Source organism: Sander lucioperca, chromosome 18 (assembly GCF_008315115.2).
Source record: "Sander lucioperca isolate FBNREF2018 chromosome 18, SLUC_FBN_1.2, whole genome shotgun sequence".
Lineage (NCBI taxonomy): Eukaryota > Metazoa > Chordata > Actinopteri > Perciformes > Percidae > Sander > Sander lucioperca.
The window spans coordinates 13,530,873-13,557,746 of NC_050190.1; the positions used below are offsets into that span (position 1 = coordinate 13,530,873).

Here is a 26,874-nt window from a genome sequence, read left to right on the forward strand (position 1 = left end):
TCTCTATAAAATGTACTATACAACTATATTGATATCTAAATGTCAAATTATTTTTAACTGGAGTAACCTATACCACGCACCACGCCCCCATGCGGTAAAAGAAGTTTCAAGGGTCAGATGTAAAGTTAGTGTCACACTGCATCACAGTCCTGATAATTTGGTATGAAATTAAAATAGTGAACTGAAACTTTGATGGACAGCTTGATGTATGGTGATGTAGCTTGACTTTGATGTATATGAAACTTCAATTGCATCTGCTACTTGTGTAACATCTCCTATTTTAATGTATAGTCGCTAAAGTAGAGCAAGGAGAAAAAAAGATTGATACAAGATTTTAAAAACTCCAAGAAACCGTTTAATTTAATCGTTTCCGGGTTTAAGGGCAAGGCAAGGATTTCGGTTTGTTGTTGCCTCTTAAGTCGCGTGTTAGACGAGACCAGTCGGTTTTTAACATTCGCAACCCGTGTGTTTGTTATACAGACTTACTGAGTAAGTTTTAGTGTGGTAACATTCCCATGACAATTCTGGATTATATTGCAGTGCTGTACTTTTTTTCCTGCTAACCAGGTGTTAGCCAAGTACAGCTAAACAGACTAGTGCCTTTACCGGAAATACGCTCGGTTGGCGTTTCATCGTAAAATACATGACAACGCGCTCGAGGATACGCCTTTTATTCCGAAACTCCATTATGTTTGGCTGAACGTCCTCATTTTTGTTGTGTCATGTTTGACGCTGGTGCAACTAGTACGTATTTTGCTGCGTTGTATTTTTCTTACATTGTGTGTGTTGAGTGGCTTTGAGGCATAAGGTAACTTAATACGAATACTTTGACAGGCCTCTTTGTTAGCCGACACGGGTAACATGTTAGACGTATGTACGGTTTTATCCAAGTCTTTCAGAAAGAGTTATCGTAAGGCCTGTTAGGGTTATTTCCATCAGTAACGTTACCACTGGCTAAAAGACCCTAAGCAGAAATGTCACTGGGGGAATATGAAAGACATTTCGATTCGCTAAATTCAGATTTGTGCGACGGGTCTGTGGTCAGTGAGCGATCAGCGTCGAGCACATATAATGGCGAAGAGGAGAAGTTGCATTACATTCCTATCCGGATCCTCGGGAGGGGGGCGTTTGGTGAAGCAACTCTGTACAGAAGAACAGAGGTAAGTCATATTTCTGTTCCAGCAGTTTTGTTTTTAAAAGGCATGGATAACACATTATGCCATGCAAGAATCACTTTACTTCATGAACACGTTGTTGTTGAAAGTCTTTTTTAAATGTACATAATTTACCATCACTTCTTCAACAACAACAACAGGGCAAGGAAAACACGTCTTAAGCAAGTTTACAAGGTCCCCAAAACTTTTCCTTGGACAGGCATGGGGGTTTGTAGTCAGAAATGAACCACTGCTTACCGTGAAAACATGCTAATTACACATAACGTGTACACTACACGTTTATAGTGCTACATCTTGTTGTGCAGACCCTCTCTTAAAAAATATTCTGAACCAATTATATTGCATAAAAGGTTTTTGTTCTAAAACTGAGAAGATTTTCCTTGTCTGTCTATTATGTAAACTGGTAATAAGGAGTGTAGAGAAACCTAAACTTATAGATTCTGTCATCTGGAGGGACACATCTGGCTGCTGTTTTGAGGCTCTGATTAGTATTATTTAATGTCTCTTCTGGCTTCCCTAGGACAACTCTTTGGTGGTATGGAAGGAGGTGGAGCTGAACTCGCTCTCCGAAAAGGAGCGCAGAGATGTCATGAATGAAATAAGCATCCTCTCCATCCTGGAGCACAACAACATCATAGCCTACTTCAATCACTTCATGGATAAAAACACCTTGCTCATTGAGTTGGAGTATTGTAATGGTATGTAAATATTGTGTCCATTTGATCGAGATTAGTTTGAATGCTGTTTATCTGTGACAGAATGCTAAATGGCCATCTCATCACAGGAGGAAATCTGTACGATAAAATCAACCACCAGAATGGGAAACTTTTCAGTGAAGAGGTATGAGTTCAACATTGCAGGGAATTTATTCATACATTAAAATAGGCTATTTTCTATAATATCTTTACCTTTAACATGTTTCTTTAGGTGGTCATATGGTACCTGTACCAAATTGCCTCAGCAGTTGCCCACATTCACAAGGCTGGGATCTTACACAGGTAACCATGTTTTCATGCCCTTATCTGGCATCTGCAGGACTTTTTTATTTTGTTTCGAACAATGATTTTTTTCTTTTTCTTACAGAGATATCAAAACTCTGAACATTTTCCTGACCAAGACTGACCTCATCAAGCTAGGCGACTATGGCCTCGCAAAGAAGCTAGACTCTGAGTTTTCAATGGCAGAGACTGTAAGTTGTGATTTAGTTTTTTCTTTAACCTGGGTGGCAGTGGTGGCCTAGTGGTTAAGGAAGCGAGCTTGGGACCGATCGTCGGTTCAAATCCCCGACCGGCAGGATAAAAAATCTGGGTGGGGAAAGTGAAAGAGCAGTGCTTGTCCCTCCCTCATTACCACCACTGAGGTGCTCTTGAGCAAGGCCCTTAACCTCCAACCGCTCCAGTGGAGCTGCTCAGTGGCCAGCAGATCAGACTGTGGTTGTACTGGGCAGCTTCCAGATATGGAATGTGTAGCTGTGTGAATGTGACAGGTCGTCGTTGCAAATGAGAGATTGTTCTTAATCGACTTACCTGGATAAATAAAGGTTCAAAAAAAAAAAAATCAGACTGCTGTGATTTAGTAAATATTACTTGATTTGTTCACTTTCACTTTTTTCTTTCTCTGTAAATCCAGTGTGTGGGAACTCCATATTACATGTCACCTGAATTGTGCCAGGGATCGAAGTACAACTTCAAATCAGACATCTGGGCCCTGGGTTGTGTAATTTTTGAAGTCTTGGCTCTTACAAGAACATTTGATGCAACGGTAGGTTTGTTAACCTGCTAGAAATAGTTTTAATGCTTCGCATTAGTCAGAAAATGTAATTTTATTTCCAGCAGAATTAACTAATTTTGCTGCTTGTGTCCACCAGAACCCTCTAAACCTTTGTGTGAAAATAGTCCAGGGCAACTGGACTATGGAAGTGAACTCGGATGTTTATTCATCTGCATTGATCAAACTGGTGTACGAGTGCCTCGATCAAGTGAGTGAGGGTAATAATCCGAGAAGAATGTTGTGTTGTGATTGTCATGAAACGAATGGTTTGATGCCAGAGATAATACTGTGTGCTAAGCAAAAGCTGGCCTCTGTGAGGGATATCACTGTAAAGTTGTTGTGATCTTTTTGTGTCGCAGGATCCCGAAAAGAGGCCTACATCTGAGCAGATTCTGGACCAGCCATTCATCTCCTGTTGCAGACAGTAAGTTAGTTGAAAGGGAAAAGATTGTTTTGGTTATTTCCTTTTTAATAAGAAAATATTTTAGATTCTGTTGGGTGCAACAAAGTCAGAACATCCATGACAACCCACTGACAACCTCATTCTCTGGTAGGGAGCTTGAAGAGCGAGTTGCCCTGCTGAATTCAGCAATGAAAAAACCAAAGTAAGCTGTTAACACTCGTTTCATTTTCTGCATTGTAAAAGCCTGTCTATGGTCCTTTATGTCAGTTTTTGTATTGTATAACGGATTTGTTGTCCTGCCTGCGCCATAGGCTGAGTACAGTGACTGACAGCTCTGTTGCTGTGGTGACCACACGCTCAAGGGACGTGTACTCCTGGGGCGGAGGGAAGTTCACCCCCCAGAAACTGGACATGTTTAAAGGAGGCAGCAGTGCCCAACATGTGTGTGCAGGGGAGAGTCACTTTGCAGTAGTGACAGTGGAAAAGGAGCTGTATACCTGGGCTGTGAGTGTTAATCCATGGATGAGATATACTGGATCAAGTTGTCTGCTTCACTACAAGGAGCTTTCTTAAACTTCTCCTCAGAATGTCCAAGGTGGAGCCAAGATGGTGGGCCAGCTGGGACAGGGAGACCAGGCCTCGTACCGACAGCCGAAGAGGGTAGAGAAATTACAGGGGACGACTATCCGACAGGTGGCATGTGGGGGTGACTTCACTGCCTGTGTCACTGGTGAGTGAGGAAAGCTTCCTGCGAAAACAGGAACTTGAAAAAAAAATCTTTTTGTATAATAACACACTTTTTGAACCCTCTGCTGCTGCTTTTGCAGATGAGGACCAGATGTACATGTTTGGGTCAGACTATTACGGATGCATTGGAGTGGAGGGTAGCCTCGGCGTGGAGATTTTGGAGCCAGTGCTTTTGGAGTTTTTCGAGGATCGGCCTGTCCGTCAGGTTTCGTGTGGAGACAACCATGTGGTGGTCCTGACTCGGGGTGGGGACATCTACTCCTGGGGCTGTGGAGAGTATGGTACATAGAGCTGCTGTATTTACTGTTCTGAGCTGATCAGGGTTGTTTTTGCTGTTATACCTGTAGACAGCAGGGGGAGATAGTGGCCCTTTTAAAATAGAGTCATACTAAGTGTTCTCAGTCAAAATTGCTCTATTTTCCTGCTGCAGGGCGTCTTGGCCTGGAATGTGAGGATGACTTCTCTTCTCCGATGCAAGTAAGATTTTGTTTCCTGTTCTGGCATATTCTTCACTGTCTTTTAGGATGCTAAATCATTGCAGGAGCAAGTAAGATACAACATGTTTTAAAATAGAATAGTATTTGTAGCTATTTATTTAAAAACATACTGTCTGTTTTCTGGTTTTCCCAGGTGGAGATCCCTAAAGGCGCTACCATCTCCTCAGTGTCATGTGGCAGCGATGGAACTTTCTTTTTAACAGAAACTGGCAAAGTCCTAGCATGTGGAAACAATGAATTCAACAAGCTTGGTCTGAACCTGGGATTCTCTGGTCTCAAAAACCACCCTGGAGAGGTACTGGGTTATACTTAAAGGACTGTAATAATAGACACTTAAGGGGATGCAGCTATGTTTATATGTGGTTTTTTTTTCTATATGCCACACCAGAGTTACCAGGGGATCCCATACATCACCACACTGACCTTGGTAAAGCAGCTGTCACGGTTCAAGATTCAGACCATAGCTCCAGGGAAGACCCACACAGCTGCCATTGATGGTACAAAAAAAAAGACTGATATTTCTCTTGTAATAGAACATTTTTACCATTTCAAAGAAACATATCCTATGTTTTCTGGGTCTGCAGTACGTGGTCGCCTGATCACCTTTGGTTGCAACAAGTACGGACAGCTGGGTGTGAAGGACTTTAAGAAACATCAGGGTGTCCAACTCCTTCTCGGACCCTTCGGAGGAAAGATAGTGACCAAAGTGTCTTGTGGAGACGGTTTCACCATTGCAGCCACTGAGGGTAAGAACATGAACAGTCCTGTTGTACATCTATGGCAATAATATGTATATTTTTCTGATTTTATGTCAAGGTTTGTAGTACTTTTATTTCTTTTCAGATGCCCGGCCTCTTGATCTTGAGGATATAGCTTTCGTCACTTGTTTTTGTTTCTTGCAGACAATCAGATCTTTGCATGGGGAAACGCAGGAAACGGGCGACTTGGGATGCCAGCTGATAAGGGATTTGGTTCAGAGGTATGCCCTGCCATGCCAAGGCCTATCTTTGGTTCCCTCCACCATGTACCGGACCTCTCTTGCCGTGGTTGGCACACCATTATCATAATGGGTTAGTAATCACAACCAGACACTTGCCCAATGTATTGGTGCAAGCAGCCAGCTGTCTAATATATTTTCTCTTTTGCAGAGAAAGTGCTCAACTCCAAGACTATTCGCTCTAACAGCAGTGGACTATCATCTTGTGGTGGTAAATACCTTTCTTTAGTCACCAATTTGTGTATTGATTCATTTTCTTTACTTGAAGAATAAGCATACATTTACACCTGCCTGTCTACATTGTTAGTGTGTGTGTCAATGTATGTTTGTATACATAGGACTGGGCCAGGAGGCATCTACATCCACACTGGATATGGACATAGAACCTGGTTCAGAGACGGAGTGTCGTGACAGGGGTCTTGGGGGTACACTGGAGGATAATACAGAAGAGTGCCTCATGGAGACCCCGATGATGTCACTCGCAAGTCAGACTGGGGACAGCTCCTGCCCTCTCTGGCTTAGAAAGGTTTGTTATCATGAAAGCACCTTAGTTTGAACCATAAAACCTCTAAATGGAGACTCAGTGTTCTAATTCAGGGAGATTCTCATCCAACAGGAGCTTGAGAACGCAGAGTTCATCCCGTTGCCAGAAGGCTCTGAGGCATCCACTCCTGACCAGCTCTCTTCTATCTCTGAGAGCGTCACTCTACCTTATGAGGAGCTGAAAGAGCTAAAGGCTGCGGCAGCAGCAGTCAGCACTAAGAAAGGCCTATCGGTAATGGCAACATAGCTGTCCTTTGCACAAGACATGAATTATGTACTTCAAATAAACACTATAATTTCATACTGTGTAAAACTGCATTTTGAAATTATTATTTTCCAGACTAAACGAATGAGCTGTGGTAAAGTCAATGGACTGGAGGAGGCTGACGTCTGCAAAAAAGGAGAATCGAACGCATGCTGCAAAGCAAGTAGCGAGGTCACACAGGTATCAAATCTGCTCACTCGGCACTGCAAATCATGATCTTATCAGTACATCCCATTGCCACAGTATTTGACAAAGGAACTTATTTTGCAGCTGCGAGAGACGGTCTCAAGTCAAGAGATGAGGATCCAGATGCTCGAGAAGCAGGTGAGACATTTTTCCCAAAAGCGACCAGATATTGTTCTGATGTCGACCCTTGTGCATGTCTAACAGCATGCATTCCTGCCTCTAGGTCAAGGAGCAGCAAAAGGAGAATGAAAGGCTTTGGGCAGCGATTAATCGTTCAACGCCACGTCAAGCAGAATGTGACAATAATGGAAACCGTCAGTCAGATGCCCGTATGCCCGGGGATGGAGGAGAAAGAGGAGGCGGATTCACAAACCATGGGGGTCGATCTGCAGGGGCCAGTGTGTGAGGCGTAACCTGCAGATGTCCTGATTATGGGAGAAGTGTCAAAACTCTTAGCACATATTCAATTAAACAAACTTGTTAGACGGGGAGTGGAGGCTCAGTGCAGTCGAGGGTGCAGCCTCGTGCCCATTCGCAGTGGTTACGTACAGTATACATATTTGACAGAGGTTGCATGATTACATTGTTTCATATGTAAGACTGTATAATACCTTGCACACTTACCTGGGTGCAGTAATCTAGCTAGTTTCTCCACAGACTGAAATGTTGGCTGGATTCAACATTAAGCATCGGACCTTGACATCTGTGGGAGGCAATCATCATGGTGTTACTCTGCAATGTGAATGTCAAGTCCATGTTTTGGTGGTATTGTTGAGTTTAAGTGATGTCAGCATTGAGGCTTCAGTCCTTAGTGCCTCATATATTAGTATTTATCAAATACCCTGTAAGACCATCTTGCGCAAATAGGAACTGATTAGGGTTTCCTCTTGTCAGCTGTTGAGAGATGGGCTGCCAGGATGTTTGTCCAGATTGATCATGAGTCATGACTCACGTTGGCACCATCTTCAAATGTGAAAACATATGTATCACTTTTATTTTCAATTATTTTAATTGCATTTGATATTCTTAAAATACCAAAATAGCAAACACAAAATAGCCTCCTAAACTGTTTATTACATATTTATCAGAAATGTTAGCTATTACAAACATATTCAAATTATCTCGAAACTACTGATTCATTTTTTAGCAACTACTTTTAGTTGCTTTTTCTTATTGCCTTCTTCGACTCTTGAACTCTTGTTGGGGCAGCACATGTAGGTCTATCTTCTTTGTGACATGTATTAACACTTGAACCGTTTTATTTGAATGTGGAAGCATTTGTGATATAGCTGACCTTGCAGATATGTTATTGTGATCGTATTGCATTTTCTAACCATTTTATTTGTCTTAGAAATGTCGCTTTGCTTTATTTTGCATTACATTAAGACATTTTGGTGTGCGTATGCACGTGTGCGTGTAACCCATTTTCAGCTTACAAGCTGTTGACTGGATGTCAGATGTGTGCAGTATAACACTGGCAATGTTTTCATGCAGTAAAATGCAATGTTAAATACAGTCAGAGTGCCTTAGAAAGCTATAGAAACCAAAATGAGTGCAAATATGACAATGCTGTGCCTTAGGTTGATTTTTTTTATACAGTGTGTTGACAGCATTTAAAGATATGAATACTTTTTTTCACGAGGTTAACCAAATATTGTGGAGATGTAACGGTTGTATAAACACTTCTCTCACAGACACACTGTTGCTTCATGCTTTGTGTAAACTCCATAAATAAAACTAACAGATTCTTTTGTTACGTGTGTATAGTCAATATTCGCCAAAATGTAAGCTACAATACACTGCAGATATTTGTATTTGTTGATATTAATCCATTTTTTTGTCACGTGAAAATCATATAAAATACAATTTCAGTGAAATGTATTATGTAACGATATGAGCTATTCTTGTAAAGATCCAAAACTATTTTAGATGGTTCTGTGTAGTTAATATAGAATATATTCAAACAATGTAACAAAATAAGGGATTAAATAACAATTCCAAGACTATACTGACTAATGAGATGGTGATGGGTGCATGTGCTGACATCTGAGGATTTCTTGTTCCAATGGTCCAGGGCCAAAGTGTCTGGGTTTGGTCTGGTCGGCTCACTTGGGCCGTTTGGGTTGTGAGGTTCCAACTGGGAGTCGACCCTCATGCAGATTCCTTGTGTTTGCCATGTGGTTCTGTCTTTGGTTCTTTAAATCCTGAATAAAAAGACATCAAATACATCTCAAATATTGAATGCTTACTTCAAATAATCAATTCAGCATTAAATTCCCATAAAGTTGGGAATTGTGAAAAAAGCTTGGTGGAAGGGGGAAAAAAAAGCAGTGGAAAAGATATCTGACTTTTAGTCCTTAGTGTGGGTAGCGCATCCTACATTTCCCATAATGCAACTAATGGTAGCTTCTCATTAGACTCTCCCTTGCTAGTAAATGCTATACGACCCTACACCCTCCCAGTTTGTAATGCAGGCTCTGTTATACATTTGTAGTCTACCCTGAGTTTTCTTTTGGTGAACAAAGTCATGTGGGACCCACTCTTAAAAACAATACCCCATAGTGGAACAAATAGTCAAACTCCACAGGGTATACCTTTAACATAAACATTTGTGTGTAAAATTGGTATGGTGGTCCTTCAAAAGAGGCCAAAATGTTACTGGCCTACCTCTGGACTCTTGCTGTGGGTTTTCCAGAACTGCTCTATGGCGGATCCCTTGGTCCTATTAACGTAGGAGTTGAAGACTTGACGATGTGATTGTTTCACTTTTTTACAGATTTGCATATGCTTCTGTAATCTTTCGCTTGCAAACTTTCTGTCGCAGATTCTGCAAGGAAGGAGCTGGAGGCCAGTGCCTGTGCTAACTTCCTGTCTGAGCTCCTCCTGCTCCGGTCTGCTGGAATGAGAAGGAGGAGAAACTGGTGGAAGCAGTATTCCCACAGACAGCTTAAGTCCTGCACCTCTGTGGTTTTCTGTTGCAACTTTATAAGATGTTTTCTGTTGATTAATTTGAGGCATGTCTCGCTCATCGTCTAAACCATACACCTCCTTATATGTCCTTTCCCTATATTTCCTTTCTCTTGTCGAACCTTTATCGGCCATGGAGGTTGTATTTTGTTCTCTTTCTTTTGCTTTCTCTCTTCCATCCTGTGACTTTACACCTGTCTCTCCCCAAACGCCATTATCTTTTTCCTCCCCTCCTTTTCTTCTTCTTCTGGTATGCTCGTTCACATTTTCCCTAGAAATGTTAATCTCTCCACTCACTTTTTGCACATGAGCTGTGATCTGATGAGTACCTTTATGACCTTTTCTATGCGCCTGGGAACTCTGTGCGTCTTCTTTATCTCTTATTTTCCACCTGGCCCTTTCTTCTTCTTCATGTGTATTCCTTATTCTGTCCTCGTTCCTCTGATCTTGCCTGTTCATAAGTTGTTTGACATCCTCCTGTCTTCTTTCTTGCATCATAATTTCTCTTTTTCTTTCTGATTCTCTCTTCTTCTGCTCAGCCAGCCTGGTTAATGTCTGAGCGTTTCCCCTCTCTGCTTGTCTCCTGTTGTGCCTCTGCTCCTCACTCCTTTGGTACTCACTTGCAGCAGCGTCTCTCTGGATTTTTTGTCTTATTTTTTCCTCAACACTCCACAGCTTCTCCTGCAGCATTAGCTCTTTTGCATGAATTGCTCTGGCCATCTGCAGTTCTCCACTGGGCAATGGGTGCGAGTCTTTTCTTGAATGCCGGGATCCCGTGATCTTTCTGGTGCCATTTGAATGGTATTCTGGGGGCAACAAAAGGCCTCTCGGTTGTTTTGTAATAGTGATTTTTTCAAAATCATACAGATCAAGTGAGTCTTGTTTCCGGGGGTTGAGAGGTCTTCTGTGGCTAACAGGCTTGTTTGGAAATGGCCGGTCTACTCCATCTGCTCTCCTACCAGGTACAACACCATGTTGTGCTTGAGTATAAACAATGCCTTGCCTTTTTCCTGCAATATTGGGCTGCCCTTGAGGACTGTGTCTTCTTTGTGGGTACGTGCTCATGACTTCATCTGTTGTCTTAAAGGTTGTATTGTTGTTAGATCTTTGCCAAAAACACCTTAGCCCTCCACACCAGCCGCTAAGGGTTTCTTCCCTGTATGATTTCTAAGAAGAAGAAAAGACAAGCAGAAAAAGAAAGTAAGGTAAAAAAGAGAAAAAGGTTGGTGGATCAAAGCTGGTATTTACAGTGTGTAACTATTTGTATGAAATAAGAGCACAGGTGTGACCAAATCAACTTGGCTTGAGTTGCATATCAGTATCAGTTACCCAAGCAACTTCATGTAATTAGTCTCTAGTCTAAATGTAGAAAATCAAATTAGCACAAAGAACTGTTAAGATTAAAAACAATGAAGTCATCAATCCATCCAGCCATCCATCAATCCATCCATCCATCAATCAAGCAATCAATACATCAATCAATCAATAAATTATCACATGTAATCATTTTAGATACAGTTCCAGTGAAATGTGCTACAAATACAATTTTTAATTGTACAGGTCCTTAGATTGAACTTGACAATTCAATCTTGACCTTGACAACTGTTGACACATTGTTAGGTGCACTCACTTACTTCTGTAGCTTTTCTTCTTTTTTTTATACCAAATTCAGTAACACAGTCTTTATTAGCAGATGAGGTTTGCTAAGTTGTCATGCAACTGTTAATGTTTGCACCATTCTGACCAGGTTTGGGACTTCTTGTCCATTTCGCGTTAAGAGTAATCAGCAGATGAAGTTTGTTGATGAAGATTATGGTCAACAGCTCCACAATATAATATCTTGAGTAGAGTTTCTTTGACAAGTAGGCTAGGTGTTTCACTCCAAAAAAATACCAAAGATAAAACAAGGGCAAAGAGTAAGAAACCTCTGCAATATAACACTTTAACAAAACATTGCTGATATGGCATTTCTTAGATAACATTTGCTAGCCAAATGATAGAGGTCAATGTCAGATTAGTCTCGCTTTGCCAGACCCTCCTCCAAAGATGTCAGATAAAATATAGCAACGTGGTATATGGACTTATCGGTGGCTGACACATTTTCCCAAAAAAAACCGGTGTAGAATTTCCAACACTTACTGACCTTTTGAATGTCGTCTGAATTGAAATTAAAGTTGAGTTTAGCTAGCTAACGCTACAAATAAAGCCACTCGGTGACAGCTATGATAACTGTTGCGACTCCTTTTCCCAACGTTTATACTTGTTGCTTAGAAACCAAATATATCGGGTGTTCTCTGATTGGTCCACTGAACATCACTTCCTGAAGCAAAGCCCCGTATGTTTCAAAATCGATCGAGGTCCTTCGGAGCTGCTGGATAGCATAATACCAAAACCGGTCTACGGATCTTTGATAATACATCCATGCTGGGTAGTCGTCCCACGGCTTCCTAACAATATTCAGGTGAATTATTTGACAGACAGCGAGCTTTCATGTATTAATACACCATTTATAAACAGCTAAACGTGTTAATTATCCAGGTTGCAAACCGTTTGAACATACATAGCTACATGATATACTACATACATTGTGTGTTAGCATAGCTTGTAGCAGCTATAATAACGTTAGTCCCTGCGATGTAGATATGTCCCTGGCATACACAACACAGTACCCAAGTAGCTACTGTCTTATTTCTCCGTTTCTAGGTCCACTATGGCCAACGAAGATCTAATTTCAGTGGATTATGAAATTTTTGGAAGAGTGCAAGGTGTATTTTTTCGGAAATACACTCAAGTGAGTTTGACAGTGATATAAAGTTAACCTAGCTACACATTAACATAGGCTATTTTTTAGTCTTAGTTTGACAATAAAAAACTCAAGGTTCATTCTCTAGCTTTTTCTGGAGCTTTCAACTGCATCTCACGGTCTTGGATGGCGTTAACTCAGTTCATTATCGTGGATAATAAAAACTAAAAGGGCGGCGAGATGTGAATAAAAGCTCCAGAAGCTAGGAAGTGGACCTTGAGTTTTCGTGCTGTTATTTTAGTTGTAAGCTGGAACATGACAAGCAGTCTTTGTCCTATAAACAATGCTTAGAGATCAAGAATGTTCCATCCTGTACAGTTTATCTAACCAATATTCTCTTCCCGGTATCCCATCACAGCCACATTCTCCATCAGTATCCCACCTCTGCCATCTTCTAATGTGTTTCATTTTCCAGGCAGAAGGGAAGAAGCTTGGTCTGGTGGGATGGGTCCAAAACACAGGCGCAGGAACTGTTCAGGGGCAGCTACAAGGCCCACGCAGCAAGGTGAAAGAAATGCAAGTATGGCTGAAATCCACCGGGAGCCCCAAGTCAAACATAACCAAGGCAGAGTTCAAGAACGAGAAAACGGTCAATAGCCTAGAACACTCAACTTTTAACATATTAAAATGAATTAACTCCTAGATTGTGCCTGTAATGTTAACTTTGAAGCAGATGATTTATTTATTTAGTCTTTTCTTATTGGTTGGATTGCAATTCAAGTCATGAATTAAAAGATGTGTTAAGGTTATGTCTCCTTAACATCTACAGTATGGAATTACATTCAATAAATGGAAAATTCCTTTCAGCCTGCTTCACATTGTATGCATTATATTGTAGGAACAGAAATACGGGAATATTTGATGAGGTGACCACATTATTTAACAGACTGTAAATCTGTTTGAAGGGGGTATTTGCAAACAAATCAGAATCCAGCAGACATGCTTCTGAGCAAACAGGCAATGGTATGCCCTTGAAATCCGTCACAGCTGTCTTCATCGGCCTGCCCAAAGACGTGACTGAAGGAGTCTGAGGAGAGCCTGATGAATGACTAAATACTTATCAGAATGCTGCTGCCCTTCTTTGTAAAGGACTGAACTCTGCAGGTGGCTGTGCAGAAACACTGACAAAATAGCCAAAGATGTAGAATAAATGTGTCCTCAATTGTTAATTTGATTTATAAGGGAAATATTCACGAAGAATGTCACTGTTGATGTCAGACCTAACGAACAAGACTTGCAAAGAGGTATAGAGGGAGGAGACATGGCATACAAAATTAAAATCTGTACACTTATTTACACTTCTTCACACAAATGTGTATATATATATATATATATATATATATATATATATATATATATATTGACTTAATATATGAAAGAGCTGTACATAAAGACAAAATATAACCGGCTATAAATGGAATCAATTAATAAGAATAAATGATTAAGTTGAGGGGCTGTCTGTTGATATTTTTTTCTAGGCTAAATGAATAAGCGTTAGGTGACAATTTGCCTGTATTTGTTTCAACTTTAACTTGAAAATACAAGGATAACACAAAACCGTTCCTGAGTCAATAAACACATGAGATACCACACTTAGTACAGCAGGTGGCGGTATGCACAATACCAACTGATTGCGATTTGCCAACGACCAATTGAAAAAGACGACGGTTAAATTTGTAAGTCCTTCACACCAGAAGATGGCACTGTTAGCTTTGGCTGTTAACGTTAGTTGCTACGGTCATCTCTTGTTACACGTTGACTGTAAACAGCTACTAAGATTTACTTTTTAGCATGGACTTACGATAGTTTATTTTAATTATATTACTAAGCAGTGTAACATGTTATATACAGTCTATGACTGCGACTTTTAAAATGTCACTATCGTTGGAACCATAGACTTTTAATACAAAAAAAGTCTGGTTGGAACCCATGGAGTTAGCTAGTGTTAAGCTAATGTTAGCAACGACCAATTTTAAGCGAGCCGACTAATGTATTACTGTGTAGTCGGTCGGAACAGGTAAGAGACTGAATATACCAAGATAACAGAATTTAAAGAACACAATGATTAAGTGTTTGGCTAAAGAAGTTCAGGGGAAACTTCGCTCCGGTGTCGCTATCCCCTCGCTTCAGCAGTGTTTAGAGGAGCTTATCCTAAACAGCATCGATGCAGAGGCGACCTGTGTGGGAGTCAGGATGGACATGGAGGCGTTCAAAGTTCAGGTAATCGACAACGGTACCGGGATAAACGCTGAGGATATGGAGTGCGTGGGAAACCGATACCACACAAGCAAATGCAGCTCTGTTGAAGACCTGGACAACCTCAGGTGGTATGGTTTCAGAGGAGAAGCCCTGGCAAGTTTAGTTTCTCTCGCCACTTTAGTTGAAATCTCATCCCGGACCAGATCATCAGTGAAAACTCACGTCAAAATCTTCAAGGATGGCAAGGGCATGGATGTGTTTGAAGCAGATACTGCTCGACCCTCTGCGGGGACAACTGTTGTTATTTGTAACTTCCTCCACAACATGCCAGTCCGGAGGAAGAGGATGGATGCTGTCCTGGAGGGTGAGAGGATCAGACACAGAGTGGAGGCTATATCTCTGATGCATCCCTCTGTGTCTTTCACCCTGAAGAATGACTGCACAGGAGCCATGATGGTGCAGCTTCCTAAAGCTAGAAACACCTACCATAGGTTTATTCAGATACACAGTCTTGGGCGAGCACAGAAACTTGGAGAAATCAGCTACACACATGGACAGTTTGAAGTGATCGGTTACATTGGTAAAGAAGGCCACTACAACAACAGCTTACAGTTCCTGTATGTAAATGACAGACTGCTGCTGAAAACACGGATACACAAGCTCCTGAACTTTCTTCTACGCAGACTGAGCAGTTCAAATCACAAAAATGGCAGTCCAGATGGGCAGTCTGGCATCAGGAGTCCAAAGCACAAACGAAGCCAAGAGCTGCATGGAGTATACGTCATCAATATCAAATGCTCTTACTCAGAGTATGACATATGTCTTGAGCCTGCCAAAACTCTAATAGAGTTCAAAGATTGGGACCGCATTTTGCTCTGTATCGAAGAGGCAGTAAAAGCGTTCCTGAGCAGGGAGAATTTGGTGGCGGAGCTTTCTCAAGAAGACTTGGACTACTTACCTCCCGAACTGTTTGGCACACACAACATAGATAGTGGTAATGGTGGCCAAGCAACTAGCAGTGCTTCCACACTAGATTGCAGTATTGGAATGAAACTGGCATCTGATCCTGTTCATCGAAAGCGCAAAGATGACTGTGTATGTGAGGACAATGTTAGCCGGGAGTCTGGTCAGATGGAGTGCAAAGAAGAGACTGAACAACAGGGGAAGGAAAAGATAACTGCAAATGAGTTTTTAAAGATAAAAAGTGAAGGAAGCATAAACAAAGACTATAGATATGAGCCACAGTGTGATCTGGCTAGACTTGAACCTACATCTGATAATCACATTACTGAAGAAGTGGAGCCAACATTCAATGAAGCAGGGGAAGGCTCTCCAATGTTATGTATGTCAAGTTCAGTCAGACAACTAGAAAGTGAAAAACTGGAACTCTTGAAAGAAAAAGAAATACTATTAAATAATGCTACCTCAACCAGCAACATGACTTCACTAGACAGCATCACTCAACAAATTCTGCCTGATTTAAACAGTATTGAGCAACAGTTACCGGACTGCCAGAGTGCAGGAGGACATGAACATACTTTAGTAAGTAACAGAAAGATCAGTCTGTCTGATCCATACATTCATGAAAAGCTGCTGACCCAGGACCTGTCTCAAATAAACAAGTCAGTATTTCAGCAGCAAATCTTAGTGCAGAAATGTGAAGAGAGATCCTTTGCATCAAAACACAAAATCTCACTGCATGCAGGCAATGACAGAATTAGTCAGAAACCATGCAAAGACTTCACTCCTATAATTCCTCCAAAAATTCCCAGACTTGCAACTTGTCAAAAGTTGGCCTTATGCAAGGAGTCTGGATCCCTTGAGAAGTTTAGAAGAGTATATGGAAAATCTGATGAACTAAAATTACCCTCTCAGAATAACACTAGACTTCCTCCTACAGACAGCTTTGTTTTGAAGTCCCATTTGTTGGTTTGCCGGAAAGATCAGCAAAATGGTGGAGTTATAGAAACAGAAACAGAAGAGACACAGAGCATCATTCGAAGCCCACCAACCCTCTCAGCATTCACCAGGTTAAAACCAGTCTCAGGGCAGAATAGAGGCAAAACATCTTTGGCAGCTAAACTCAACCATTTGAAACAACACAGGACAGACGATTCAAAAGTATTAGCAGACCTGTCCAGGACTGCTTTGCAGGACAATACCTGTCATAGTAGTAATGATGGTAGCCAAGACAGTAATAACAACGAGAATGACTGTGGTTTGAATCTTGAGCCAGTCCCAGGTTGCAGGACAAATCCTCTGCTGGCTGAAAGGGAAGAGGCTACGACATCGGGGGACTGGCTTCATCACTACGATACATCTGTGGGAAAGACAGTTTATGTCAACAAAGTGACTGGACTCAGCCGATATGAAGACCCGCCTACTGAAGAAACACAAGTGTGCTGTACATCTGATGTCTCCAATATGGCCGTTAGTGTCATCTCTGAAACGGGTGAGTTAGTATTTTTGCTGTGCTTTTCAGCAGGTTATGTTGACATGGTAGTAACTGGAAGTAGCACTCAACATTAACCAAGAATACCTTCCCTGTCACCGTTGTTCCTGTTCCTTAAACTGTAGGGATGGAACACAGATGCTACCCATTTCAGGTGGATCTAGTGTTTCCCTTCCTACCAAAATCCAGGACAGAGAGAGTGATTAGTTCAGGGCTTGATGACAGAGGTACCCCACAGACGGATCAGATTGCAAACTGTAGGGTGCCTAACACACACACACACACACACACACAATATACAAAATGTAATATTGTCTGGTTTGTGTTCACGTATAGTCTTGTCTGTCTTAACAGATGCCAATGGTGAGAGCTCCAACTCACTTACGTTGTTGTACTCAAAATGGAATAATCCCGTATTTGTTCGACCTCCTACGGTAAACAAAACTTGTGTGTTTACTTTGTACAGATTTTGCATAGGATTAAAAAGATCTACTTGTTTTATCTGTTCTAAAGTTTAGTGTCTCAATACACTTTCCAAATTGAATTGTAATGCTGTTTAAATGATATATTTTGAACTCTACTGTGCCAACAGGTTGGTGTGGACATATCAAGTGGGCAAGCTGACGGACTGGCTGTCAAGATCCACAACATCCTGTTTCCGTACCGTTTTTCTAAGGCCATGATTTGCTCAATGAAGGCAAATTTCTCTTTTGGTTTCCTTTTAAATATTTGACAAAATGTTCATTATAATGCTTTTAGCCATTTTACCTTCATTGGTGTTATGAAGTAATAGCTATTTAATTACCTTGTAGGTTATTCATCAGGTGGATAAGAAGTTCCTTGCATGTCTTATCAATACAAGAGAGGAAGAGCCTGCAGCACTCAATGAAACTGAAGGTATAGACAGGAACCTCACTTCATTTAGTCCTTTGTTGTTTTTATCAGCATCTCATGCATTTGATATTGAAACCCCAGGAAACCTTCTGGTGCTGGTGGATCAACACGCTGCACATGAGAGAGTTCGACTTGAAAATCTAGTTGCAGGTAAAAACAAACGCACAATGCACAGTATTAATATTAAGAATGAAATGTTAAATTAACAATGCTGTTGCTGGGACCCTGATGTGATGCCACAGTCATAACTGTATGTTCTGTCATAGATTCCTACGAGGATGACCCAGATGCACCAGGGGAGAGACGTCTGTGTTCATCAACCATTTTGCCACCTCTCGAGATCCGTGTAACAGAAGAAGAGCTTAGGCTGCTTAGGTGTGTTTTTACTATATGTACAGTACAACAAGCTAATAGGAATACCTGTAAAGAACAGTACACTTGGCGGAAAGGCAGATACTACTGAGCTTGAGAATATAAATATGCTAAGTAAGTATGGCAAAAGGCACTTGATCAAATACTTGTTGATTTTCAAAAAGTTATTGGCCGAGCCTAGCACATCTCATGTGAAGAGATATATATATATATATATATATATATATATATATATATATACACACACACAAGTCAGCACCTGATTTTTGACAGAACGCTGCCAATTTTAGGATAAAATGTCTTTTTTTGGAATGCTTGATGACTAGTTAAGTCTACTAATGGCTGATGCAGGGCCTTGGTCTTCTGTATTCAGGAACCACCTGGTATCTGTATTTTGTGAAGGCGTTTAGGATACACAGGTGTTTTTTTTACTTTGGTGCGATTGTCATTGCTTGATGGATTACCTTACCCTGCAGTTGGCCTTTAACTGGTTGAGGTTTAAGAGCTCGCTGTCTGCTCTGTACTACAACGGAGACACCCAGCAGAAGATTTTGGCAATGAGATGAAGGATGGTAGCAATAAAGATGACAAAAAGGGCGGGTGCAGTGATGCAGCCTCATTTCACCCCCATTTTAGCTGTTACGTAGCACTTTGGCTCCCATGCCATCATTCAGTAGCATCAGCACTCTATTGCTGTGGCAGCCTGTATTAATAGTAGAGTGTACACCGTCAAATGCCTCCCAAAGTTAAATCCAATCCCAAGTTTTGTTGACTGCATTTTTCTTGTAATTGGAGCACAGTCAAAAAATCATGTCAGTTTTTTCAGACAGTGGAAGGAGTCACTACCTTATTTGGACAAGGAGGTAATGGCTCTATAACTGCATCAATCTGCCTTATTTCCATCTTGATTATGGTTACAGGACGGAGTTAAAGCAAGGATGTCCTGGAGCTCTTATCTCTTTGTTGTTCAGATGTTCTGATCTACTTTCCTTGATGACACGAAGCCTCACCGATACCGATACACAGTCACTCACCTCAGAAGCCTATTGTCATCCCTCAAATTACATCTTCTTAACCAGAAACAAACTATACTCATGCCTGTGGCTAAGCTCTAAATGTTTAAACCAACCTTTCACCATTGCTGTGTGCCACTATTTTATTTTTTGTCAAATGGCACTACACAGCTTGTTTTTAACTTTCAAAGTATTTTTGATAATTGCTTGACTATACTAAATTCTGAACTTTTTTTTTTATTTTTTTTTTATAATTATTACATTAGCATTATTGTTGAGCAGTGTTTTCTGTATTGTGGACCCTTCCTCTTACAGGTCTTGTCAGGCACATTTGCGGTGTTTGGGCCTGGAAGTGAAGTTCTCACAGGCAGCAGATCCACACGTTTTTGTAAGGAAGGTACCACTGTGCTTCATGGAAAAGGAGAGTAATGAGATCAGGCGGGGGAGACCATCTGTTATCAAGCCTATTGTTGAGGTAAGACTTTCACATTAAGACCATCTATTGTAACGCTCATTTAGCCATAAGGCATCACCTTATGTTTACCATTTTGCTTTCCCCCCCCCCCAATAACCACACATCAGGAGTATCTTCAAGAGCAGATTGAGGTAAATCTCTTTTTGAGGCGCTAAACCTTTTTGTGGGGAGAAAGTATCTTATTCAATAAAGGGTCAAATGTATTGTTTCTTATTCTTTGTCTCAGTTACTCCGCTCAACTGGTCGAGTGAGAGGAACTCTGCCTCTCACTGTGCTGAAGGTGCTAGCCTCCCTAGCATGCCATGGTAAGGTTACATTTCTTCTCTCCATCCTTCAGTTTACTTTTTCTTCATTGATGTGTGAAAGAAATTATTATTCTTTGAGTTTTATAAATTATCATTTTACATTTCCTATATACTCTGTGTTCATTTTCTGTATGCTCTGTGTCTTTGTGTTGCTGCATACTGTAGTCTCATTATTTAGTGTTTCCTGTGACAGGACAGCACATTCCACCAGAGCACAAGTGGCACTATATAGCCTACATGCACACGGCGGGAAGAAACTGTTTTGTCATAGAATAAAGTGGATGTTTCTTGAAGTCTGTTGTCCAATGATAATAGACTATTGTAAAGAATAATTTTAATAGGATGAGAAGAGTTTCGTTTTTGGCTGTATTCCAATCAGAAAGAAGTTCTTTGTCTCTAAAACAGTATAAAATCAATGTGCACAAACTTTTCTTTGGGAGCTGCCTTGGAAAACTGAACTGATAAGACTCGGTGACTTTTCCTCTGTAGCTTCCCTGTAATTAATTACATAAACTGTTTGCAATACTCACCTTTAACCATCTCTGTGTTCTCTGTGCTTTTTGTGTTTTGATATTCAAGTATCTATGGGAGCTAAGATCTCCATAACGGATGATTCAATGTATTTCAGTTACATTGAAATCTTCATACGAATCACATATATACATGTATGCATTAAACAGGTGCCATCAAATTCAATGACAGCCTGAGTAGAGATGAATGCTGCAGCTTGGTGGCGTCCTTGTCTTCCTGCCAGCTGCCCTTCCAGTGTGCCCATGGCCGTCCCTCCATTGCTCCCTTAGTAGACACCCTCCATTTGGACAATGACGAGAAGGTACCACAATGGAAAAGCACATCTGAACTTTGTACCAAATGTACTATTCAAGGCATTTTACAGCACAGCAATTTGGTGGTGACAAAGCATTCTTGTCCCCTGCAGGAATTACAGAAACCCAACCTCCAAAAGCTAAGAAGAATGTATAAGGCGTGGGAACTATATGGAAATAGATAAGTGGGTGTGTATTTTATTTTGAATGTGTAGTTTACTGTCAACTAAATAAATTGTAACTCATAACTCCCTGATTAAATGGTTCACTTAGTCAAATTCTTCCCCAAAGCCCTGTAGCAGAAACCTTTTGTTTTATACTAAAGCACCTGTAAATTCATAGGAAGACTTTGCTATTTATATAAATAACATATTGTCAGAAAATGATAACATTTAGTTTGGTAAGTACACAAAAAGAGGAAATATTAAAATAAAAGGAAGCAAAAGCACCATTCTTAAAATAAATAAAGATAGATTTTCCTGGTGAGCACAACAAATGATTTAGTTTTTTCAAATGAACCCTTCAAATCAAACATGAATGAAATGTGATCCATAATCAGAAACCCAGCAAAAGGCACATTGTAGGGACCATGTTCCCAAACGTGTAGTCCATCAGGATCCAGGTTGTGCTCGAAAAACATGTTTACTCAATCAACTTCCTGGTCTTGAAGAATCGTCTCGAATAGAAAGTCTGCCATGTGGCCAACGCAAGAAAACAGCAGACGGAGATGATGCTGATGATTGGTGGATTCTATTTAAGACAGGAAAAAGCAGTTAAATAGTGATGTTTTTTTTAACACTTTAGTCAAGGTGATAGTTAGTGTGACATCACACATAGGGATTTGGCCAAAAGAGACAATGTAAACACAGAAGGAGCAGTGCAGGTGTAATGTTCTGCCCAAGTGGTGATTTACTTATTCACTAAACATTTTTGCTCTATTAATTTACTATTTGTTTGTTGCATCTCTTCCCCTCGTTTCTTCAAGTGGATAAAGTCATCTGCAACGGACAGTGAGAGGTGCTCAAGATGTCTTAGCTGGGCCTCGGGGGAAGGGGGGGGCTAGTCTCCGCTTTTTCAATCTGACAAAGAGGTTGCAAGAGTAATAGTTATCAAACATGTTTAGATGCTGGGATCTCTCTGCATCATCTTTCTTGCTGCTGTCGCAAAGTTCATCACGCATTGAATTATCAGCAGTAGTTTGGATTAATACTCATGATATTTGAATGGTTTAAAGTTTTGATTAGAACAGTATTTACACGGTCCCTCACCTCTTCGGAGTTCTTTGCTCAATGTCCAGTTGAACCAGTTGGTCTGGGACCCACCCGCTGCCTAATGACATATGTTATTTGACAGAAAATAGTTAAGATTTTGCCTCACTTGGATCACCCCAATCATGCGTCTTTGGCCTCCATAGTCAACCACCAATAATTTATAGTGTTTGTACATTTGAGTTGGAATATTCCTTCTCTCACTTATAATTAATTAAGAAAAGATTGCATTTCTTTCATATTTTGAATGTTTTATTTATTTTCCAAAACCTCACTCACCCATTGGAGATCTGCTATTGAAGCAAACGTCAAACTGGTCATGATTTTCTGTGGCGAATGAAAAGTTCCCTTTTGTGGCATTTTCCTGGGTATACAATATGTCTCCAAAAGAATCTGTGATCTGAGGAAAGAGTTAACAGAGGGGCTTTGGTACCATTTCTCAATGATCAACTCGGTGGGGCACTGGGCCAATGAAGTAAAGTTGGATGATAAACCAATATTATATTGATATCCTGATATAAGACTAGACAAGTGTCACCCCGCCCCCCATTTAATACAAATTAAACACAATATGAGTATTTACAAGAATGTCTATACATGTTTTATATTTGTAATGTTGCATTTTTTACGTTAAAATACAAAGCAGTCTTTATTTGCCAAGACAAACAGTCTAGAAAGGTTTGCCATATGTTACACCTGAAGTAAGTTCAAATGAGTTGTAGCCTAGTTTCTGGATGTTCGCTGACTTCGTACTCGCATGAGACCAATACATTTTTGTAGATGTTATCTTGTAGACATTTTCCAGAGTTGGCCGGCAGGTAGAATGTAATAGAAAACATCGGGTCCAAAAGGACAGCGATCAGCAGGAAAACGCAGAGTCGAGACATGCTGCTAGAATGAAGGATGATGCTGCTCCTGTCAAACACAGCCCCCGCCCCCCTCGTTCTCCTCCCTCTAGTTCCGGGTCATTTCACGTGACCTCTCCGCCCCCACATAGGCTACTTCTCCTCATCACCACCCCCTCTTCACCTCATCCTCCCTAAGTAAACAATTCCGCATCAGTTCAATTATGTCTGCTAGCAGCTCTCGATTCTTATCTTAGAAAAAGGCCGCCCCAAAGTGCTGAGTTTACCCAGAGCTCTGTCAGAAGTTAAAAATATGGGATATATGAAATGGGGAGAGGAATATGCAAACTGAGACAATATGTAAACTATAGTCGACGTACTATATTTTTTGAAATGATCGTGCAAAATGCGTTGCGTCGACCTTGCAATTAAATTAGCTTTTACATTAATAAACAAAATCCGTGGATGTTCGGCTATTTATGTAGCCTACTCTTAATCGCTTAAGTGTCTTTTACTCTTGAAGAAATTAATGCACCAGGACATCAAGTTTTTTTTCGCCCAGGAAAGAGCTACATTATGTATGTGATTAAGTGTATTTATAAATTGGCTCACGTTTCTCACCCCACATTGCATTCATGAAGCCGATATTTGTGAATGGGAGTGAAAAGCGTGGCTTTCGTGCGGGGACGACGCTATTACCAATTCTAAGAAATGTTGTAACATATTATTCATGGAGGAAATATAGAAGAGAGAGAGAGAAAAAAGCTTTTTTACCCCGAAATGTAGGCCTGTGTGGCTGTCAGTCTGACCACCCTCCCCCTCCGCGGATGGTACAGTCTTGGTTCATTCATAAAATTCTAGCAGAGCATAAAAGGAGGGGCTTGCATTCAAGTCGTCCAGTTACCAGGTATATACCTGGAGGAAAAACCCGAGCCGCTCTGCCCAGCTGAAGGCCAGAGTCATATTTGTCATTGATCAGGACTTGTTTTTTTCCCTCGTGATTTATCAAAACAACCTGACGGCCTGACATGGATTCAGTTTCCCCCACCTGCCGGACAGAGTCTCCTGTCGGGACACTCTTCCAGAAGACGCCAGAAGAGGCGAGCTCTCCAGCTTCCTCTTTAGAGAGTAATGCAAAGGTATGAATGGCTTTGTTGATCATACACACGCAGTCTAGGAGGCGCTCCGTTTACAAGCAGGTTAAACAATGCCTTTTTAAGGGGTTCACAGACTAGATGCTTTTTTATCTTCGTGGTGGGGGGAGGGGAGGTGGAACTGATTGATAGGATTTTAATTAACTGGGTGCGCTTAATTTTTAAACCTCATTTTTGACACACGTGATATATAATTGGACCAGGAATAAATGAAGGCAGAAACGTGACAAATTAGCACCGTTGTTCGGGTTGTTATGATCCCGACGTCCTGGGACCAAATGTGAGCGTGTCGATGCAGCGGTTCATTGAGAAAAATAAATCCATCCAGGAGACTCCACAGCATCTCTGCGTCAGTGTTGACGTCAGAAACAATGATAAAGTCAAATATTGATCTGGAGAAGGCTATTTCTGGTTGGGTATATTTCAAGATAATAGAACACATCCATGCTACCCTCTATTTTAGACTATAAACATGATTTGTAGGTTTTATTGATGATTGTCATCACAATAACATCCACTTGCAACCAGCATGGGAATAGATTTATTTAAAAAAAAAAATCTCTATTATAGTCCTCATTGTCGATTTTTTTTTCTCCTTTTTTTCCCCCAGGAGCTCTGCCGAGACATGAGCGTCGAAGACACCCCATTTGTTCCAACAGTCACTGCAATTTCCTCTACCCCAGATTTCCAGTGGATGGTCCAGCCTACGATTATTACATCTGTCTCCCCGTCTCTGGGTAGCAAGCAAGCCAATGAACCACAAAGCTCTCACCAGGCAACACCCAAAGTGGGCGGGAACAAGGGCAAAAATGCTGTCAGAAAGGGGAAAACAGAGCAGGTAGGTTAGCTCAGATGAAGTCTACCTGCCATTGGACAGAATAGTCAATAGTGTAAATTTACATATAAAGATCTGAATTCCTTGTGTGCAACAGTGCTATTATGCATGCTCCTCTGGTGCCGTATGCTGGCTGTGTGCCGTCCTTACAGTCAATTTATATTCAGGTCACAGCAAGTCTGCAACAATGGTCTATTTTTAGACGCATTGCAGCGAAACATGGTTTTGCCATTCTTCAGAGGGGTGAACTGGCAATGGATGTAGCGGATTAGAGGATGAAATGGCTGGATTCTTCAAGGTAATAACTGAATTATTTCTTTCACATCCCAGCTGTCTCCAGAGGAGGAAGAGAAAAAGAGGATAAGGAGGGAGAGGAATAAAATGGCTGCAGCAAAGTGTCGCAACAGACGGAGGGAACTTACTGATACACTGCAAACTGTAAGTAAACAGTGATGCATGTACTCAGCTGTCATCAGCACACACTGTTTGTTTGTGTTTTCCAATGTGGATGATTCTGGATGTCGATCTATCTGAAGGAGACCGATAAGCTGGAGGAGGAAAAAGCAGCCCTGGAGACGGAAATAGCCAACCTCCTCAAAGAGAAAGAACGACTTGAATTTATCCTCGCCACACATAAACCAGGGTGCCAAATGTCAGAAGAGTTGGAGTCTATTTTCCAGGAGCCCACGGGGTCCCCAGGGCTACTGCCCAGTCCAGACGAGGACAGACTTCCAGAGGATGGCACACAGGAAGCTCCTTCGCTCCAGGACATGGACATCCCCAGTGATCCGTCCACAGCCATCTCTGGGAACTCCAATATCTTGCTGTGTGCCAGTGCTGAGATCAACATCTGCGATCTTGAGTCCTCTCTGGACATTAAAGAGGGACTGCTGGAAAATATGTTACCCAGTTTGGAGGAGAGAACCCCCATGGAGACAGCTCGATCTGTGCCTGACATAGATCTGAGCAGTTCTCTTGGGGTCTCGGACTGGGAGACCCTGTACAAGTCTGTTTCCAGCGACCTGGAGCCTCTCAGCACTCCTGTAGTGACCTCCACCCCCACCTGTAGCAGCTACCTGTCTGTGTTCACATTTGCGTGTCCCGAGCTAGACTCTCTCACAGAGGGACTAGACAGTCATAAAGGTGGAGGGGGCAAAACAGAATCTGTTGATCTCCTCAACTCTCCAACTCTCCTAGCCTTATAATGTACAGAGGGAAGTGATCCGTGTGATCTCTCTGTTTTTTCTGTTTGCAGGTTCCTGACTTTGAAATGACATGAACAACATATGCTGTAACACTTCAAGGAATACCTTCATGAAATGTCTTGTGTGTGTGACTAAGCAAACATATTAACTTTCTCCAGATACATAGCCAACAGAGTGATGTAGCGAAAGGCATGGCTTTTACAGGAGGGACTGAAGTAAGTTTGATTTTAAAACGCATGCCGAGAAATTCCAAATAATTTTCAGAGCTTCTATATATCTGATCTGTTACTAGATCTAAGATGTAATGTGGAATTTAATGTATCAGTATGGTTTTGTGTTTTGGTGTCAATAGTATATTGATTGCTGTAAATGTTGTATTTACATATTCATCTATGTTACGTACCTACATACCTCAATGTCATCAACTGTGGTTTGACCTCATTGAAAGTTTTCCATGAAAACATCCAGTGCTATATATACTATATATCTTATCAAGATGTACCTTTATGATTTATTTTTTTACCTTTCAGATTTTGATTTATTTGTTAAATTTAAAAGTCAAAACGAGCATTGATTGCTTATCTATGCTGCTAAATAATTACAATAAATCTACATTCAGAGTGGTGTTTGCAATCTGTCTCCTAGAAATCTATTGCTATATCAAGGTCAAAATATTTCAA

General features: G+C 41.0%; 5 protein-coding genes across 12 annotated transcripts; 4 read left to right on the forward strand and 1 right to left on the reverse strand.

Annotated features, from left to right (window-relative positions):
* Positions 1-387: 387 nt before the first annotated feature.
* On the forward strand, positions 388-8,573 carry LOC116035550 (serine/threonine-protein kinase Nek9). The gene is made up of 23 exons (XM_031278699.2): positions 388-1,160; positions 1,696-1,873; positions 1,960-2,015; positions 2,103-2,173; positions 2,259-2,364; positions 2,805-2,936; positions 3,043-3,153; positions 3,305-3,369; positions 3,500-3,550; positions 3,660-3,852; positions 3,934-4,078; positions 4,176-4,376; positions 4,526-4,572; positions 4,726-4,887; positions 4,981-5,089; positions 5,177-5,338; positions 5,495-5,662; positions 5,741-5,800; positions 5,928-6,115; positions 6,206-6,364; positions 6,473-6,577; positions 6,668-6,721; positions 6,807-8,573. The coding sequence occupies exons 1-23, from the start codon at positions 975-977 to the stop codon at positions 6,987-6,989; spliced, it is 2,892 nt and encodes a 963-aa protein (XP_031134559.1). The 5' UTR covers positions 388-974; the 3' UTR covers positions 6,990-8,573.
* Positions 8,187-11,844, reverse strand: LOC116035568 (capping protein inhibiting regulator of actin dynamics). Of its 3 annotated transcripts, none has more exons than XM_035994613.1 (3): positions 11,694-11,844; positions 9,251-10,701; positions 8,187-8,778 (listed from the first exon to the last, which is right to left on the reverse strand). In XM_035994613.1, exons 2-3 carry the CDS (start codon positions 10,613-10,615, stop codon positions 8,689-8,691), a joined length of 1,455 nt encoding a protein of 484 aa, XP_035850506.1. In that variant the 5' UTR covers positions 10,616-10,701; positions 11,694-11,844; the 3' UTR covers positions 8,187-8,688. The 3 variants fall into 3 exon arrangements, with proteins under 3 accessions (XP_035850506.1, XP_035850505.1, XP_031134605.1); XM_035994612.1 differs by having other exon boundaries at positions 8,187-8,787; XM_031278745.2 differs by having other exon boundaries at positions 8,187-8,787; positions 9,251-10,717; positions 11,694-11,815.
* On the forward strand, positions 11,831-13,159 carry acyp1 (acylphosphatase 1, erythrocyte (common) type). The gene is made up of 4 exons (XM_031278801.2): positions 11,831-11,930; positions 11,961-12,011; positions 12,254-12,341; positions 12,769-13,159. Exons 3-4 carry the CDS (start codon positions 12,261-12,263, stop codon positions 12,982-12,984), a joined length of 297 nt encoding a protein of 98 aa, XP_031134661.1. The 5' UTR covers positions 11,831-11,930; positions 11,961-12,011; positions 12,254-12,260; the 3' UTR covers positions 12,985-13,159.
* Positions 13,160-13,923: 764 nt separating this feature from the next.
* Positions 13,924-21,177, forward strand: mlh3 (mutL homolog 3 (E. coli)). Of its 5 annotated transcripts, none has more exons than XM_031278690.2 (12): positions 13,927-17,004; positions 17,130-17,261; positions 17,359-17,438; positions 17,597-17,701; positions 17,817-17,901; positions 17,980-18,048; positions 18,165-18,273; positions 19,599-19,758; positions 19,866-19,889; positions 19,985-20,063; positions 20,744-20,895; positions 21,001-21,177. In XM_031278690.2, the coding sequence occupies exons 1-12, from the start codon at positions 14,415-14,417 to the stop codon at positions 21,070-21,072; spliced, it is 3,657 nt and encodes a 1,218-aa protein (XP_031134550.1). In that variant the 5' UTR covers positions 13,927-14,414; the 3' UTR covers positions 21,073-21,177. The 5 variants fall into 5 exon arrangements, with proteins under 5 accessions (XP_035850488.1, XP_031134553.1, XP_035850489.1 ...); XM_031278692.2 differs by having other exon boundaries at positions 17,130-17,231; XM_035994595.1 differs by lacking the exons at positions 20,744-20,895; positions 21,001-21,177 and adding an exon at positions 20,262-20,599 and having other exon boundaries at positions 13,924-17,004.
* fosaa (v-fos FBJ murine osteosarcoma viral oncogene homolog Aa) lies at positions 20,999-26,827 on the forward strand. Of its 2 annotated transcripts, XM_035994620.1 has the most exons (5): positions 20,999-21,076; positions 24,039-24,139; positions 24,765-24,992; positions 25,320-25,427; positions 25,526-26,827. In XM_035994620.1, exons 3-5 carry the CDS (start codon positions 24,780-24,782, stop codon positions 26,192-26,194), a joined length of 990 nt encoding a protein of 329 aa, XP_035850513.1. In that variant the 5' UTR covers positions 20,999-21,076; positions 24,039-24,139; positions 24,765-24,779; the 3' UTR covers positions 26,195-26,827. The 2 variants fall into 2 exon arrangements, with proteins under 2 accessions (XP_035850513.1, XP_031134620.1); XM_031278760.2 differs by lacking the exon at positions 20,999-21,076 and having other exon boundaries at positions 22,618-24,139.
* The last annotated feature ends 47 nt before the right edge of the window (positions 26,828-26,874 follow it).

Bases quoted from the DNA above. Each gene is read 5' to 3' on its own strand.
- acyp1 (XM_031278801.2), top strand. From the start codon at position 12,261: ATGGCCAACGAAGATCTAATTTCAGTGGATTATGAAATTTTTGGAAGA. The intron at 12,342-12,768 runs GTGAGTTTGACA...TTCATTTTCCAG, and splicing joins TTTTTCGGAAATACACTCAA to GCAGAAGGGAAGAAGCTTGG.
- fosaa (XM_031278760.2), top strand. From the start codon at position 24,029: ATGGATTCAGTTTCCCCCACCTGCCGGACAGAGTCTCCTGTCGGGACA. The intron at 24,993-25,319 runs GTAGGTTAGCTC...TTCACATCCCAG, and splicing joins GAAAGGGGAAAACAGAGCAG to CTGTCTCCAGAGGAGGAAGA. The intron at 25,428-25,525 runs GTAAGTAAACAG...ATCTATCTGAAG, and splicing joins TTACTGATACACTGCAAACT to GAGACCGATAAGCTGGAGGA.
- LOC116035550 (XM_031278699.2), top strand. From the start codon at position 975: ATGTCACTGGGGGAATATGAAAGACATTTCGATTCGCTAAATTCAGAT. The intron at 1,874-1,959 runs GTATGTAAATAT...ATCTCATCACAG, and splicing joins TGAGTTGGAGTATTGTAATG to GAGGAAATCTGTACGATAAA. The intron at 6,722-6,806 runs GTGAGACATTTT...TCCTGCCTCTAG, and splicing joins TCCAGATGCTCGAGAAGCAG to GTCAAGGAGCAGCAAAAGGA.
- mlh3 (XM_031278690.2), top strand. From the start codon at position 14,415: ATGATTAAGTGTTTGGCTAAAGAAGTTCAGGGGAAACTTCGCTCCGGT. The intron at 17,005-17,129 runs GTGAGTTAGTAT...CTTAAACTGTAG, and splicing joins TAGTGTCATCTCTGAAACGG to GGATGGAACACAGATGCTAC. The intron at 18,049-18,164 runs GTAAAAACAAAC...GTTCTGTCATAG, and splicing joins ACTTGAAAATCTAGTTGCAG to ATTCCTACGAGGATGACCCA.
- LOC116035568 (XM_035994612.1), bottom strand. From the start codon at position 10,615: ATGAGCACGTACCCACAAAGAAGACACAGTCCTCAAGGGCAGCCCAAT. The intron at 8,788-9,250 runs GTAGGCCAGTAA...CTTTTTATTCAG, and splicing joins CCCACAGCAAGAGTCCAGAG to GATTTAAAGAACCAAAGACA.